We start from the raw sequence: 18,522 nt of genomic DNA on the forward strand, positions 1-18,522 counted from the left end.
ATATAAATATAGTTGGAGACGCTACGAAAATTATATGACAGACATCCAGGTACCTACCCATACAGATAGGAAAGTTGACAGTTTGGCAGATTTTCCTTACAACTCTTTTCTTTTGAGAAATACAAATTTCTGGGGCACCTGAGTGGCTCCGTCGGTTACGCGACTGCCTGTGTTTCTGCTCAGGCCATGATCTCAGGGTGATGAGATCGAGCCCCACATCGGGCTCCACGCTCAACACAGTCTGCTTCAGAGTCTCTCACTCTCCCTCCCCCTCTGCCCCCTCCCTGGTCACACTCTCTCTCTCTAAAATAAATAGAATCTTTAGAAAAATAAAAAATAAAAATAAAACAAATAAATCTTAAAAAAAAAAAAATACAAACTCCCCCCCACAAGAAAAATACAAACTTCCAAACAGATTTAAGAGACATTTCTCTTTCTCTTTCTGCTCTATCCTCAGACAGTGTTGCTGTCTTGAACCCAGATCTTTTTTCACCATGGTTCTGCACTTTTTCTACATATGTAAATATCCATAAAAATAAATTGCGCTGTTTTTGTTATATTAAAAACCATGTATTTTAATGCGAAATTTAATAACACGTTCGTGGTCCTGTTGTGAGACTTCCCTGAAACATATGTGTCAAAGTATCATCCGGTTAACATAGTCTGACAGCATGGGTTTGACTGTTTTGGAAGCTGGTGGGTTGGTGATGAGCATCTTTTCAGAGCATGTGTTGACAGACATGAAAACCTTTGCATGGAGGTCTGGAGGATAAGGACCTTGTCCTTAGGCACAAGGACCCTGAGAAAGAAAAGTACCCGGATAATGGGCCCCGGCTGCCATCTGGTCCCCGCTTAGCCAATGAAGAAGGAGCTATTACCAAAGGAAACTCGGGGAGACTTTGTGACAAGCGATGTCAAGGTGTGGCACAGAGTCTGGATCCAGCTCTCTGGAAACCCAGCCATGACACTGTGAGGGTCCCTTCACGACAGCAGGGACAGCGGGCCACCAAGGCCAACCATCAGGGAGAACGGAGTGGCCCGTAAGTGTCGACTATAGGCCATGGCTGCTTTAGGAGCCAATCTGAGGCTCCCCTTGGGTACCCCAAGAAACAGTGAGGAAAGAGGTAACTTCTCTTTCTCAAGGAAACTTCTCTTTCTCTGTGGGTGCTAACAAGAACAGACACCTGGATTTCATGTATTTGTTCAGTAAACACTGAGTGCGCACCTGTTGTGTTCAGGGTCTCTAAGGTGCTAGAGAAACAGTGGTGACAAACTACGTACGACACACCGTCTGTGTTCTCATGGACACAACAGGGCCATGAGGGAAACAGAGCAGGGGCCCGTGATCAGGGGCTCTGGAAGGACGAGTCCCTTTCAATACAATGATGCAGCAAGGCAGAGAGTCCATCACAAGAAGAAAGCAACCATGTCAAGCTATGGAGAAAAAGGATTCTATTCAGAGGAAACAGCACATGCAGAGAGGCCCAGGGGACGCAGCTAGGATGCTGTGTTCAACGAACAGAAAGATTAGTGTGGGTGAAGGTTCTGAGTGACAAATGGTAAGTGAAGGTTAGAAAGGCATGCGGACCCTTGCAGAGGAGGTATAGCTGAGATCATAGGAACATCACAAGGGTTATTAATGTTCACATGACCATGTATGCACTCATACATCTGGAGAAATCTAACACACCTGACTTGCAGTGTAAACAGCCCTTCCCTACGTATAAGGAATTACATCTTGAAGGCAGAGGATTTTCTCTCATTATTGGACGGCTGAAACAGGTGGCAGAATACAGGGCTTATGTTCCAGATGGTTTTGGGAGCAACTAGAGCTCCAGCCCTTCCTCCTCATAGGACTTTCCAGGGCCTCAATTTCTGCCACCAAAAAAGAAAGATAATAAATACAATTCTTTTTTTTTTCTTTACCTCACAGAGCTGTTTTGTGAACAATGAATCATGTGTACATACTGTGTAAAGGAGTTAATTCCCTTAAAAGGTATTAATTCTAGCTCACGAGCATCCTTACACAATAGAAAGTTCTGTGATTGATGTCAAAGGAACAGAGTACGTGTTCCTGCCTCAGTAACCACACAGAGTCAACTTTTAGTACCCTGGCTAATTGAAAAAATTGTTCAGGTAATACAAATTTTATTTCCCTCTGAAATAGAGGATATTTTATAGCATACTGACTTTATAATTATGTTTAGCCTGACTTCTTATGTAATTTGCAGGCCTCTGAAAATGAACATTTCCAAAACTGAATTCCTTCAGCCCCCATGGAAGCCCTGGTTCTCACGTAGGCCTTGGTTGGCATTACACTGTGCACCCATAACCAGAGTCAAAATATTTCCACTCTGTCCCGACCAATCACCGAGACCTCTCACTTCTAACGGAGACATCTCTTGTACATCTGGACCCTTCCCTCCCATTTCCGTAGACGTATCCTCCTTGAAGACCTCCTCACCCGTCTGGATGACTAACCACTTCCGGTTATTTCTGGGGCACCCACTGAGGGCCAGGCCCTGCTCCAAGCCCTTTACAATCTTCAGATTGCCCCCAGGAAGAAGGTACTAGTTATTATTCATAGTTTATAAACAGGGAAACCGGGGCACAGAGTACCCTTTTCAAGACCACCAAGCCGATAAATGGCAGAGCCAAGATTAGAGAACTCCTCCTCCACACCTAGTGCATCTGAATCTAGGGTCTACACTTGTAAAAACTCCTCTGTGCCAGGGACCATGTCACCTGACTTCTCCCTCACTCTGGACTTCCCTCCACGTTACTGCCACAGAATTTTCCTCCAAAACGAATCTGATCTTAATAACATCCTATTGGCCCATCATTGCCTACAGGAGACACTTCGTAACAGGAAAAATAATGGCCTTTACCCCTCGGCCCTAATGTCCTTTCTCACCTATCATCTGACCCCATAATCTATCCACCATCCTACTCCCAACCAGCCTTGGTGCCCTGAGATTTTCACAGCATCGTATCCAGGCTTCCCTGCCTCAGCAAATGCTATTTTTCCTACTTGAAAAGACACTCCCCAGGGGCACCTGGGCAGTGCAGTTGGTTAAGTTCTGACTCTTGGTTTCGCTCACATCTTGATCTCAGAGTCATGAGATCGAGCCCCACATCGGGCTCTGTGCTCAGCGTGGAGTCTGCTTAAGACTGTCTTCCTTGGGGCGCCTGGGTGGCTCAGTGGGTTAAAGCCTCTGCCTTCGGCTCAGGTCATGATCCCAGGGTCCTGGGATCGAGCCCCGCATCAGGCTCTCTGCTCAGCAGGGAGCCTGCTTCCCCCTCTCTCTCTGCCTGCCTCTCTGCCTACTTGTGATCTCTCTGACAAATAAATAAATAAAATCTTTAAAAAAAAGACTGTCTTCCTTCCCCCCGTATGCACACCGTCTCTCAAATAAATAAAGAAACGAATAAATAAGACACTCCCCCATTTCTCTGCATGTGGCAGTCTGACTTCTAGATACAGATGAAATGACACTGAGCTTCGGTTTTATCATTATACAACGGGCATCATAATTATTCTCTTCCTCAGCTCACAAGGGAACTCTGAGGGCCAAATGGTATTATGTAAAAACTTTGTGAGACCCAAATACTTACATGGTGGGGAATAAGCAAAGCTCTTCAACTGAAAGGTTTTACAATCTTCCCCACTCCCTGCAACCAGCCTCGGAAGGAAAGAGGATCCGTAGCCTTTTTCTTGGACTGCTGAGGTGAAAATGGGAAGCAGAAAGGAGACAGTCGGCCAGTCAAAATGTCATAGGTTTGAGGGTTTGTACTGAAAAAAGGAGGGGGTTATAGTGACCCCCTATTTAAGTGTATACAGACCCATAACAGGAAGAAAAACGAGGACAAATTTAAGATGGTTTGGATGTGTTCTATGTATTCCCTCTGTCATGTCTTCTCAAGAGAGATACAAATAGGTCTTCAAATGGTTCTGAGCATTTCTGATGGAGGTTTCTTTGACAGCTGTGTCAGTAGAAGACTACCACACACACGGGATTTACACAGCTCGCCCTTATGGGTATAAGCCCCCAACAGAATCACATTCTACCACGCAGGTAAATGCTGTCTTCTGTCTGCTTGCAATGACCTGTGTTTATCCCCCGGGTCTGGGCTAACCTGCATATCACAATGTCCTGTTAGCAAGACTTACACACACACACACTCCTTCCCTACCTTACACATAGGTTCTGAGTGCCCAATGATAAGGATTAAATAGTATTTACCTTCATATTCCTAATACCTTCCATGGGTCCTAGCCCTGGTTGCCTGAAGAGACAGAAATCTCCTGACAAGGAAAGGGCACAGTTCAGTGTCTCCCTTCTAACTCCTTTTATTCTAAAGGCGTCCACAGAGAGAAGTCTTTATGTTCTTAGAGCTCATTTGTTAGTTCTAATATTTGTCAGAAGCAGTGCTTTACAGAGAAGGAAAAGAAAAGGATCCCACCAGGAGACGAGAGATCTAAGGCCTTGGGCCACCTCTGCCATCAGCCAGCGAGGTGCCCTACACAGGTCAGGCCAAGCCCTGGCTTCAGTCCCTCCCCTGGGAAGTAAGAAATCTGAACTCGGTGGTCTTTACAGATTTCTAAGCTCTAACATTTAGTGATCCCTTAATAATCCTTGGCCCTACACGTCTGGTGGGGGCTAGGAGGGTGAGGGTGGGGGGGAAAAAAAAGCTCTCTGAGGAAGAGGTTTTCACTTCACTCAAGTTTCTGTTTTCCTTGGACGGCTCTGTCCCTTCTCACCGTCCCCAGTAGAAAGCTCTGTTCTTCATACCTGATCAGGTGTCTTGAAAAGAAATGAAGGCCAGAGAGGATGCAAAATGATTTGCAAAGGAGCCAAGAGGGGAACTCTGTAACTGTGTATTTTTCCACTCCGTTCTAATTTAAAACCACTTACAAGTGACAACTCCCAACCCGAGGCAGGTGCCTGTGGTAGCTCATTATACCCTCGGGACCCCGTGTAAATCTTTTTTCTGAGAACAGCTATTGTCTTCCAAGGAAAAGCTTTTAGCATAATGGCAGGCTGAATAGAACATTGCTTTTTGTGAGAATATTTTTAAGAAAAGAAAAGAAAGGTGTTTTTGAACGACCACAGACGCAGCTTCTCGCCTCCCCCACCGCAGCCCCCCCGGAAAGAACAGCGCGTGCCCACGGGAGACCCTGGTGGTGCAGTGACATCGTCTCACCTCCGGAGACACACAAAGGTTATGCTCTGCTCTTCTCGGTGACGATGCAGGCTGGAGGTGTCTGCGGTGGCCAAAAATAGCAGGTCTGCCCCCTCCCATCTACCTTTGCTGTTTCCTGGCTCCTCGGGAGTCACTGAGTCAGTCAGTGACGAGTCACTTCAAGATGAGAGTTTCTAATAAGAGAGTGGTGTCTTCCCTTGGAAAATTCCCCCAGATTCGTCCCTCCGCTCTGGTTAACTCATGAGACTAGTGAAGACAACACTGTTTTTTGTTGTTGTTGTTGTTGTTGTTGTTGTTGTTTTATTTTGTTTTAGAGAGAGAGAGCATGAGGGAGGTAGGGGCAAGGGAGAGAGATTTGAGAAAGAGAGAGAGAGAAAGCACAAGATGCAGTGGGGGGGCCCTCAAGCGGCTCCCGGCTGAGTGTGGGACCCAGCGCAGGGCTCCATCTCACAGCCCTGAGATCATGACCCAAGTGGTCATGGACCTGACCCTGAGCCCCTAGACACCCAAGACAATATTGCTGCAGCGTTTGAATGCATCATTGTCCCAAGGGGGGAAATTTGGCAATAAAGCTCCTGGAAAAAAGGAAGCCTCCATCACAGAAACCTAGCTCCCCAAACTAAAAAGGGACCCAACCTCCTCTGGGTTGAAATGGTAATTTAGAATATGAGGTTGTGGGGGAAATGTAGAGGAAATGTAAAAGTCAACAAAATGACGGCGGTCGTTCCTAAGCAGTGCGTCCTCCTCGTGCACCTTTCCCAGGACTCTCCCAACGAGGGCAGATCCTGAAGGAAAGGTCCACCCTGGAACTGTGGGCTAGAAGCCTGGGGTCTCTTCCCGGAGCCCCCACCTGCCACCCTGGCAGCTGGCTGCTTTTTCACCAAAGTGAGCCTTAACTTGGCCACCTGCAAAATACAGATAACTAACGGCAAGCAGAGGAAGGTCTGAGACCGCGGAGACAGCCCTTCTGCAGGCCTGGTTGGGGGACGGCCCAGCCTCGGAGACACAGGACCATTCTCCTCTCTGGGTTTCTCACTCACTTTCACTAGGGTCGGAGTAAACAGTGACCTTCAGTGCCAATCCAAAAGCACACCACACACACACACACACACACACACCATCTGTGAAAAGTACATAAACTTAAGAAAATATGAATTCTCAACTCTCTACTTCTACGCTGCATATTCAAAGCACCTGCTCATGGAAGTACTTCCTGTACTTTAAGGTATGAAGGATCTGACCATGCTAAGGGTAATTATGCCGGATCACCTCTAGTTGAGGGAACCTAGTCTCCAAAAACACTAACAGCAGCTTCCGGGATCGGTCTCATCTGCCACACCTGTCCCCAGACCTGCTTGGAGGAGGCCTTCTGCTCCAACATAGTGGGGCCTCTGCCCCTTTCTTCTGGATGCTGTTCACTCCGCACTCACACTCTGCTCTCCAAATCCCAAAGGCCCAGGGCTCCTCCAACATCTGGAAGCCTCCCAGGCAGCAAGGGCCTGGACCTGCTAATTCCCCCTGACTTAACCACTGAGAGCCCGAAGCTAGGATGAACTGTTTGTCCTTTTGCAACGGTTCCTCTCATCCTGAATTTCTCTTCAAGCCTGTCTCCTCCGTAATGATTTCAGGGGCAATTTCTCAGACAACTTCGCTGTTCGCTGTCGCACTGAAAAGGTCAGAGAGTGACTTTGCTCTTGGAGCTCTGCCAGCATTTTGGCTCTGAGGTGTGAAGTGAGTTTCCTCTCTTGGGAGCACCGAGAGGAGGCACCGGCCCCCCTCGATTCTCCAGACAGCGAGAAAAGATGCACCAGGGAAGCTGGCCTACCACTGAGCTGAAAATATATTTATCAAGAAAATAAGGCAAAATGTTTCCAGGAAAATATCTTTAAAAAAAAAAATTTTTCTTTTGAAAAATAAATCAAACCAAATTAATCCTTCAAGGAGACTCCCTGGAGCCCAGACCCCAGGAAGGAGTAAAAGTAATCAATAAATTATCCTGATCGTCTCTAAGTCCAGGACTTTTGGCCCCACCACCAGGGGATACAGCCTCAAGAAAGGAGCCCTTCTCTCTGGGCCCCAGAGCCACACTTTTATTTCTTGGGTTTCTAAAGTAAGCCTGGGGATGCCTGGGTAGCTCAGTCAGTTAGCCATCTGCCTTCCATCTGCCTTCGGTTCAGGGCATGGCCTCAGGGTCCTGGGATCGAGTCCCATATCAGGCTCCCTGCTCAGCAGGGGCCCGCTTCTCCTTCTGCCTGCTGCTCCCCCTGCTTGTGTGCTCTCTCTCTCTGTCAAATAAATAACATCTTAAGATAAAATAAAATAAAGTAAAAGAAAATAAAATAAAATACTGAAGCGATAATCCTACACAGTGGAAAGAAAGTCTTTCAGGGCGTGAACACCTCTGGTGTGTGGCAGCCACCGCACCAGAAATTACCAAACCACTGCTAAATACAGCTGCGATCTGAAAACGGCCTAGTCTCTGGGAGGGGGAAGCCGGTGACATAACGGGAGCCCTCCTGGAGGGAGGCTTGAGGTGCTGGCTCATTTGGTAAGTAAGTTTCCTGCTCTAAAGCAAGGCATCCCATTTTGGTTCAAAGGGAGTTAAGTTGTTTTATTACTGGTTTACAGGCAAGGATAATTGCAGTTTGGAGGGTAGGTGGTGTTTATATCGTGCCGGGTTTTTTTCTCTCTCAGAAACACAGCAGTGGCATATACTCATATGACATATGTACACACACACACACACACACACACACACACACTACCCTGCCAAGGAAGCAGTTTATTCTATAGCCTAGGATCTGTAGCCCATGGCCCGAGACTGTCCCAGCACGATGGCCCAGCCACGCCACCGCAGCTCCACACTGGGACCCGCCGGCCCTGAATCCTCCCTCCACCCTGTCTTCCTGCCAGAGTGTGTGAAACGCCCGCCACACAAAGGTTTCCACTGGACTAGGGACGGAAAATAAAATTCACTGTGAGCAGGAAGAGGGTAATACGCTTGCTGTCAACCTCGTGTGAGTTACTTTAACAGCTACACTAGCATCTCATGTGAGGACACGAAACTGGCAGGAGGGAAAGTTCTGGTTCAGAGTGGAACTGGAGCACCTCTTCAAATGCCTGTTAGGACATCCGTTGTGTGTATGGACTCTGGAATCAGAATAACAAAATCGGAAACTAACGGGGCACCACCATCGAACCTCCCTGAGCCTCCACTTACCTCATCTGTAAAATGGATGACTTCAAGCATCATAACAAAAGATGCCAAGCCGCTGCACAGTGCATACAAAGACGACGTTCAGTGTACTAGCAAGGCAGGCTGCCACTCACCTTCCATGACTTGGCAGTAAAGGATAAGGATGGTAGCACAGGCAGGGCACCAGGCTTTGTCACATTTTTGCTGTGTGACCTCAACTTAGTCCCAGGATTGGCTACACAATTTGCAGGACCCACTGCAACATGAAAACGCAGGGCCCCTTGTGGAAAACCTTTTTAAGAACTGAAGCAAGGTGCCCAACCCTCCTTCTAAGCATGGGACCTGGGCCATTGTGCATTTGGCACACCTATGAAGAAGGGCCCTCACCTGTCCTCTCCTGTGGGGCAGAGCCTTGGTTTCAGCTTGATGACCAGCACTTACTTGCAAGTCTATTGTGCCCCAAGGAAAATGAACAGCATTCATGGCACCATCATCTGGGCCCTCCCCACTCCTATGCGGGATATTCCTTTTTATAAAAGATTTTATTTATTTATTTGAGAGAGAAAGAGAAAGAGAACACAAGTAGGAAGAGGGAGAAGCAGACTCCCTGCTGAGCAGGAAGCCAGGCACAGGACTCGATCCCCAGACCCCAAGACCGTGACCTGAGCCAAAGGCAGATGCTTCACCACTGAGCCACCCAGGGGCCCCCGGATACCTCTGAAGATGAACAACAGCTGTACCTACCAGCACTTTTTTTAAAAAAGATTTATCTACCCATTTGAGAGAAAGAGAAGCAGGGGGTAGGGAAGAGGGAGAGAGAGAGTCCCCACTCGGACCCCCCGCTGAGCAGAGCTCAACGCAGGACTCGATCCCAGGACCCTGAGACCACGACCTGAGCCAAAACCAAGAGGCAGCTGCTCAACCAGCTGAGCCAACCCGATGCCCCTCGGCACACATTTAAGAGTGGAAACTGTAGAGACACAGAGGAGAACACATTTAGGATTACTAATCTTACGCAGCAGACAGACACCAGCCTTCTCAGACTCCTAGAAGGGTGTGCCGAGATGTCTTTTCTTTCACTAACGGAACTATGTCACAGTGTCAAGTTATTTAGGGATCTTCACCACGTGGCAAGTCCTCTCCTTAACATGGGAAAGGATCTCTCTAGTTCTGACACCAGCACGTGCACCAGGGTCAGCGTACCCGAAAATGCCAAAGCAGAGGCAGCTCCATGCTGACCCCACGCTGGGTTCTCTCCCAGAGAAAACTGACACTCGAAAACTGACACTGCAGAACACAGGCTCCCCAGACCCGCCGTCTCACAACACTGTCCCGCGAAGGCTGCGCCGGAAGGACTGCTGTCGCTAAAGTCCAAATCTACTCGTGTGCGAGCAGAGGGCTCCGCAGCTGTTACAGAAATTGCTCTTAAATTCGTAAAACAGGTAAGAGAATTTTGGGAACATCCCTGACTACTCATTAAAGCATTTTCGGGCCGCATTAATTCAGGCAGGATCATCGGTGGTTGATTACCCAGGCTGCTAAGCCGCGATGGTCAGATGCTGACGGGATGCGAGAAATTACATTCCGGATCCACCCAACAGTCACCTGAAGGCCGTTAGCACGTCAGCGGGGAAGGCTGCATCTTCTGGGCATAAACCAGCTGGAGTTTTTACTCCCCCGTCTTTTCTTCCATTGCACAAATGTTTCTGTATTGCAAGGCAGTCCTCATTCTGATGGGTTTTTCTTGCCTACCTAAGGTCTAAGATATGCCAGAGGCCACCTTTTAAAGCTAACTGGTTACAGGGAGGTCACACTGGCACACAGGGCTGGAACATTTCAGGGCCGCGTGTGTGTGTGTGTGTGTGTGTGTGTGTGTGTGTGCACGCGTGTGCTGGTTTGGTTGGACAGTTCAAACCATGATGGGGCTTCTTCAGCCAGGGCTCCAAAACTCAACTTCTTTCCCTGCCAGCCCTTGTCTGGCCTTGGAAGCAGTATAATCGCAGTGAGTTATGGGCAGAAGAGGGCCTGGCTGGAAAATGTGTTGCCAGTGTCTCTCCCTGACAGTTTGCAATCAATTTTTTTCTCCCTTTAACAATAGGGCAACGTTAATATTTAGCCTTCCTGTTGTCCCAAGAGTGGCGAGTGCATTTCTATAAGACAGACGCCGTCCCCAGCCCTTTATGAAGCCTCTGATCCCAACAGGACAGGGAGATTCCAAGGCTGTGAGGACACCCCATAACCACCACATCTTCAAAGAGGGTTGTCATCTTTTACTCACGGAACTGCTCCAGGTGGTCAGCGCTATTGGACTCAGGCATGGCCGTGATGGTCACCAGTGGACATGAATTCCCTCCCAGCGTCTGGCAGAGAACGTCCTGGCGGAAGTAGACTTGCTTGGGGTTCACACTTCTTTCCAGGGTGTCAAGGTGAGTCTGAAACAGAGATGAAACAGAAGCGATTATGGTTCACGAAATATTTTTTACCACTAACGACAGAAAACAGCAACAGAGTTTATAATCATCTATCTCCCTTCGGTTAGACATCCTTTTGCTCATCTGGTGTGCCCAATATTAGGCATTAAGTGATTAACAAGGGGGCCGTTCCCACTGGCTACAAGTTCAGGGAGGCTGAACAGGAAACGTAGTTTTCACACCTGTCTGCGCAATAGAATATGTTTCCGAGTCGCACTCAAAGCAAGAGGGCAGGGCCTACAGCATGCTTCCCGATATGGAGAGAATATGGCCACGAAGACAGGACGCTTGGGAACAGGAGACAGAGAACTTCAGAAGCGTGGGGTACTTTAGAACCAAGAGATATAAAGAGTGTTGTGAGCACATCCAAGGAGAGTACGAACCATCGAGCCACGTGGGATGCTGGCTGAGAACAATGAGCTGGTAGTCATTCATTTCCTTCCTCTACCTTCCCATTCACACACTCATTTAAAACACAGAAAGTTACAGAAATGGGCTAGCCATTGAAACTAAGAGCTCAACAATCTTTAAGACCTCGGCCTATATTTTCACTTGTTCAAACAGTGGGACTGATCAGGAAGAGGTTAAGAGATTTCCTCCCACCCACGTTGCACACTCTGAGCACAGCGACATAGTAACCTCAGTAAGCGGAGGAAGAAGTTGCCCCCTCCTGCCCAAGAACGCCACTGCACAAAACGTATCCTTCCAGCTGAAGAGCTGACGTTTTCACCATAATCGAGAAATTATGAGAGCCAAGGGGAAACTGTCCACCTTGTTTTTTTGACAAATGACAAGCCTGTTAGGTAAATGAAACAAACATGAATCCTATGAAAATATATATAAAATATTTGTAAAATGTGTTGTGAAAGGGAAGCAGTGCCCTCAAAAAGTAAACGATGTGCTTGCGTAAAAAGGACTTACTTTGGAAGTGGGAGACAAACTAACAGCTCCCCCAAAGATCCATACCCTAATCTTCTGAACCTGTAAATAGTTTACCCTCCATGGCAAAAGGGACTTTGCATATATATTTAGGATAAAGGTCTACTTGAAATGGGGAGGTTATACCACATTATTCAGCTGGGACCAATCTAATTACAAGTGCTGAAAAGCAGGGAACTTGTCCTATCTGCAGAGAACCAGAGATGGCAGCATGAGAAGGACTAGGCCACCATTGCTGGCTTGGAAGATGGGGGAAACAAGCCAAAAGCCAGGGAACATGGTGTCCTCTAAAAGCTGGAAAGAGCAAGGAAATGAATTCTTCTCCAATAGCCTCCAGAAGGAACGTGGCCCCCAAACCTTGACTTTGCCCCAGTGAGTCCCATGTTGAACTTCTAAAGAGCTATAAAACAAAACAAATGCTTATTGTTTGAGCAACTAAGTTTTGGTAATTTGTTACAGCTGCAACAAAAAAATCAATTCACAAATAAACAAGAAAAATAATTTTCTAAACTAAGGAAAAATCCTAGCATTTGGGTAAATGTAAACTAAGACTTACTTGTACTCTATTAAAATACCTGAGTTGCAAGGAGAAAGAAAAAGTCCCAAGGAAGGCGATTGCCAGATGACTATAAACTTTCTAGAAGCCTCGGGGATATCTGAAGATCTGACACTGAGTCATATACTCTTTGCAAGTGAGATCCCAAATCATCTACCCCCACATAGCCTTCTGACGCTATTATTCCCTGTCTCAACACAACTGCTGGTCTAGGAAACTCTTGCCCGGGAAAATATAAATCACAGATAAATTTATTGTTCATTCCACGAACATCTCATCAACTCTTCCTCAGAAAACAACAACTGACTCATTGATCCAAGACCCTTACAGCCCCTCTCCTCAAGATTCTTGTCCCCCAATCTTAAACCACTGCATAATGATCTTTACCCAATGCTAATCAAGCCCCCACATTAAAAAAAAAAAAAAACCTCTCTTAAACAAGACTTTAAAGACATAATAAACAGCCCCCCTTCTCCCTTTCCCTTTCGAGGTGCTGCCAAGACCCTGTTACATTCTTCCTTGCAAGTATATTGGTTTCCTCTTGCTACTATAACAACTTACCATAAATTTAGTGGGCAGAGGTAACACAAATTAATTATCTTATGGTCCTGGAGGTCCGAAGTCCAAAATGGGCCTTACTTGGCAAAAGTCAAGGTGTTGGGAGAACTACACTCTCTCTGGAGGCTCTAGAGGGTAATTCATTCCCTTGCCTTTACCAGCGTCTAGAGGTCACATAAGTGCCTTACCTCGTGGTGCCTTCTTCCGTCTCCAACCCCAGCAATCCCATTGTTCCCAACTCTGCTTCCATGCTCACATCTCCTCCTCTGACCCTGACTCTTCTGCCTCATTCTTTCATGTCTAAGGACCCTTGTGATGACACTGGACCCAACCTGATAATTCAAGACAATCCCCCCATCTCCATCACATCTGCAAAATCTCTTGTACCAGATAAAGTAACATCTTCACAAGTTCCAGAAATGAAGATGTGAATGTCTTTGGCGGGGAGGGGCGTTATTCAGCCCAACACACCATGGTAAACGATAAACTCACGTCTGTCTTAGAAACAGGTTGCTCTGGTGATATTTCTGGGATGAGCATTTGACACAATACTAAGCAATGGAATTGGAAGGAGACAGTCTATCCCAGATTCAAGAGGAGAATTCAGCTGAGGCCCATGTATCCAGCCAAGCCTTTGCATTCCATTCTTGCAATTGTTCATTGAGTAGTAAGCACCAGATATTGCTGAGATGCCCTGGCTGGAGACTGGGAGGTAGTCTCACACCCCTGAGAAGACAAGCTGACTAAGTACGTGTACACAAACACACATGACCAAAAGGCCTATGAAGCTAACTAGGTATGAAAGTTGCAGAAACCCTGCGGCCGAGGGTCAGCTTCATCTCTCACGACCACACATTTCTAGAGCCTCATCTTGTGTATTTGCCGATCTACCTAAAATCAACACCCCTACTCCTTATCGGGCAGAATGGGAGGATGCACCCTACAATTAAGATTATTTTTAAAAAGTAGGTATGTGTGTTTCATGTGTAGGCAAACCTACACAGGTACATATATGTACACACAAAAAAATCATACTTGGGTTATACTTCCTTCTGCAACACCCGATGCCAAAGGAAAAAGAGCACTACGTTGTGTTTGAAAGTAGAAAGGACTGTTATCTGGTAAACCTATAACCAGCCAAGTGTTCGTGCATGACCACATGTGGCGTACATGCTCAGATGGACAAGAGCATATCACCTTATCTTTACTGAAAATAGTAACTTGAAGACATACTTCGTCTGCCCCCAAATCAAGCTAAAATACAATATAATAGGACAGCCCAGTTAAACAAGGTGTGAGTTTACATGATTACTGAAAGCAGGGTTACTACATAGTACAAACATAAAATACAAATACACAAAATATAATCTAATAATACAAGTACACAATGCAAATATAAATATAGTACAAATGTAAATTTATCAAAATATAATAATGCCACTATAAAAAATAATTAGGTAGGGAGAAAATAAAGATTATCAAATCTTAGTATCATCATCCAGTTTTAAAATGAAATTCAAAAGAGATGTGCAGTCACCTGTCAGAACAGTTAAAATTAACAACTAAGGAAAAAACAGATGTTGGTGAGAATGTGGAGAAAGGGGAACTTTCTTACACCCTTGGTGGGAATGCAAACTGGTATAGCCACTCTGCAAAACAGTATGGAGGCCCCTCAAAAAAGGTAAAAACAGCTACACTATAATGCAGCAATTACACTACTAGGTGTATATCCAAAGGATACAAATGCAGTCATTTGAAGGGGCAGCTGCTCCCTAATGTTTATAGCAGCAACATCCACCAGAGCCAAAACAGGAACAGAGCCCAAATGTCCATCGATAGATGAATGGATAAAGAAAACGTGGTGTGTGACTCAGCCATCAAAAAGAATGAAATCTTGCCATTTGCAATGACGTGGATGGAACTAGAGGGTTTTATGCTAAACAAAGTCAGTCAGTCAGAGAAAGACAAATACCATATGATTTGACTCATATGTGGCATTTAAGAAATAAAACAGATGAATGCAGAGGAAGGGAAGGAAAAATAAAATAAGACGAAAACAGAGAGGGAGGCAAACCATAACAAACTCTTTTTTTTTTTTAAGATTTTATTTATTTGACAGGCAGAGATCACAAGCAGGCAGAGAGGAGGCAGGCAGAGAGAGAGAGGAAGGGAAGCAGGCTCCCTGCTGAGCAGAGAGCCTGATGTAGGGCTCGATCCCAGGACCCCGGGTTCACAACCCAAGCTGAAGGCAGAGGCTTTAACCCACAGAGCCACCCAGATGCCCCATAACAAAGTCTTAGCTCTAGGAAACAAACTAAATGTTGCTGGAGGGGAAGCGGGTGGGGAGATGGGGTAACTGCATGATGGGCATTAAATAAAAGAGCACTTGACATAATGAGCCCAAGGTGTTCCATCCAACTGATGAATCACTGAAACTAATTATATACTGTATGTTAATTAAATTGAATTTAAATTTAAAAAAATTTAAGAGCAATGTGCAGGGGCACCTGGGTATAGTCTGTTAAGTACCCAACTCTTGGTTTCTGTTCTGACTGGAATCTCACAGTCATGGGCTCAGTTATGTTTGTATTGGGCTCCATGGTCAGTGCAGAGTCTTAAGTTTCTCTCTCCCTTTCCCTCCAACCTTCCCCACGGTACGCTCACTTGCTCGCTCTCTCTCTTTCAAATAAATCTTTTTTAAAAAAGTGATATGCGGGGCGCCTGGGTGGCTCAGTGGGTTAAGCCGCTGCCTTCAGCTCAAGTCATGATCCCAGGGTCCTGGGATCGAGTCCCACGTCGGGCTCTCTGCTCAGCAGGGAGCCTGCTTCCCTCTCTCTCTGCCTGCCTCTCCATCTACTTGTGATTTCTCTCTGTCAAATAAATAAATAAAATCTTTAAAAAAAATTTTTAAAAAGTGATATGCGAGGGAAGAGTAAATTAAAGCAAAATATGAACTTTCTTAACTTACACAGACACAGTGACAGTGTATCATCCTTGAAAACAGGCAATATAGCAAGATGACTAAGAGGGTAGGCTCTTGCATCAAACTGCCTTGATTCAAATTTGAGCTGTGGAAGCTGGAAAAGGTATGTAAATTCTATTCTTAGCCTCTTTGTGACTCAGTTTTCTTATCTTTCAAAGGGATATAAAAATACCCACCTCACTCAGTGGTTGCTATAATTTAATGTCTGAAAAGTGCCTATCATACAGGAAACACTCAGTGTTAGCTGTTATTATTGATAGAGAAATATAGGCTCAAATATGTTTTTTAAGAACAAAAAGGGAAACACTAGTAGAATTATAAGCACTAAGGGGAAACAGTGAAAGAAAATATGGTCAGCCCATGTTTCATGAGAGAGAGAGAGAAGGAGGAGGGAGACAGAAAGAAAAGCAAAGATGCATGGAAAACAGTATAAAATCATAATGAAAGAACACCGAAAATTGTTATAACAATAAATAGATTAAACAGCCTTATTAAATGACAAAAACTTTCAGATTCATTTTTTTTTAAATCCCACCATCTACTGTACATAAGAAGTACTCTGAGAGAAAGGAAAAATACATAATGCATATGAAAAGCACTCCTAAATGATCTATTTTGTTTGCCTCCACTAAAAAATTTCAGGAAAGAAGTATTGAAACTTAAAGGATAAGCAAATATAAATTAAAGCAGGCCTGGCAATCGTAATATATGACAAAGTCATGTTTAAGACCAAGTACCTTAAATGGGATTTAAAAATCTTATTTTGATAAAGGGCACGATTCACGATGAACATATAAAACTCATAAATCTTCAGAATCAAATAACATAGATTGAAATATATATCGCAAAAACAGCAGAAGGGGGAAAATGGTACGAGGAATAGGAGACTCTTTAAGGAAGTGTTGAATAAATCAGCTGCACAAAAATAATGATATGAGTGTTTGAACAATATTGTTTTTATAGATAAATGTCAAGCTTTGTCTCTGCACGGAACATTTTTTCCCTCAAACATCCATGGAACTGTAATAAAAACTAATCATATACGGGGCTTTTTAAAAATTCCCTAAATTCCCCCCCCCCAAGTAGAAGCTGTACAAACCACGTTACCTGACAATACTTAAATGAAATTAGGCATATGTAAAAATGGTTTGAAATAGAGCAAACATCAAAACATTAGAGAATAGAAAAATGTCCTCCTGAAAGCAGCTCATGGAAGAAATTCATGTATGAAAAGAAAAAATCAATTAAATCGGTGTAATTAAAGTCCCGGTAGAAGGAGTGGGCCATCTGGTCTCCTGGGAGAGATGGTCCAGGACAAGAAAGGAAATGTCCCTTTCAGGCTGTCAGCCATGTCTCATCCATCCCAGTAAAAGGGAATTCCAGAAAATTAGTTAAGAGAATAAAGACAGTCATGAATTTGGATGAAACTCTCTGAGATCATAAACGAATTATTTTAATCGCTTTTGTAAGTTTCTACGTGAAAGCTGCTCCCACTATGGGTTATTACTGCAATCCAGACTTCATGGCACCTGCTTCCGGATTACTCTCAAGATTCCAGATTCCCAAACTGGGAAAGCAATATTCTCTTCTGCAGAATCTTCCCCAAATATATTCTGCAGGATGTTACAAGGGCTGGGGTGTGGACAGGGAGGTGGAGACGTGGGAAATTCACAGCCAAAGCACTGGGAACATGGTGAGTTAAAGAAAATGAAAACATTTTCATGGGCCCAGAACTTTTCAGATTCTTCAATTCGCCAAGAGGCGCTATGAACCTAGAAGAAAAACTAGCCCACAGTGTTTCATGAATTTATACGACCACTAAACTCTTTTTCTTTAAAGATCTCAGGATACTGGAATGCTACAGAATGTGCTTTGGAAAATGCAGTCTTTGCTGAACTGTTTCTATGAGGATTTTTTTTTTTTTGCCATCAAAGTTAATTCATTTATCATTTCATTATGGCTACAAGGGACCTTATGGGATGGAAGGTGGGGAGGGGAGGGCTTCTCAACAGAAGTACTGGTCATCTTTCTGTGATGTCACAAAGTTATACACAGGCCACAGGTCTTTGGTGTCTGATGTTAAATCTAAAAAATAACAACAATACATCCAAATTTTATAAATCATATATAGGAAGCAGGTTTGGAAGCAGTGTGTCTACGACAGAAGTCACCAAACACAATTGAGTATGAGAGAAAAAAGTAAAAAAAAAAAAAGAGAGAGAGAGAGAGAGAGAGAGAGAAACCATCATTGTGAACACTGCCCTTCATAGCTGCAGGACAGACAGAGATGTCCGATCACTTGTCATACACCTGAAACTAACACCGTAACATCATGCACCCACTCTACTCAAATAAACAAGAACAAACATCACCATTGCATGCCACCTAGCAGCAAATCTGGGAGCAAGCATGGTTTCAGTTTTCTTCTCCCGTGAATTCTCTGTGAAATTTTCGATGATTATTTTTTATGATTAACACTATCACAACTCAACAGCTGCCGATCATCTTTCAGCCGAAGTTCATTTTCTGTTCACTGTACTTGTTCATGCAACCATCTCCCCACGTGCCTCAAGGGAATCTCTGCCCCATTCCACCTGCCACCGAATAAGGAACA

General features: G+C 44.9%; 1 protein-coding gene across 3 annotated transcripts in view; it reads right to left on the reverse strand.

Moving 5' to 3' along the window:
- Positions 1–18,522, reverse strand: part of AGBL1 (ATP/GTP binding protein like 1) — a 730,233-nt gene that overhangs the window by 537,007 nt on the left and 174,704 nt on the right. For all 3 annotated transcript variants that reach the window (XM_032342085.1, XM_032342083.1, XM_032342084.1), the window contains exon 17: positions 10,680–10,833. In XM_032342085.1, the coding sequence (XP_032197976.1) occupies positions 10,680–10,833 (154 nt within the window). The remainder of the gene's footprint in view (positions 1–10,679; positions 10,834–18,522) is intronic.

Source organism: Mustela erminea, chromosome 5, assembly GCF_009829155.1.
Source record: "Mustela erminea isolate mMusErm1 chromosome 5, mMusErm1.Pri, whole genome shotgun sequence".
Lineage (NCBI taxonomy): Eukaryota > Metazoa > Chordata > Mammalia > Carnivora > Mustelidae > Mustela > Mustela erminea.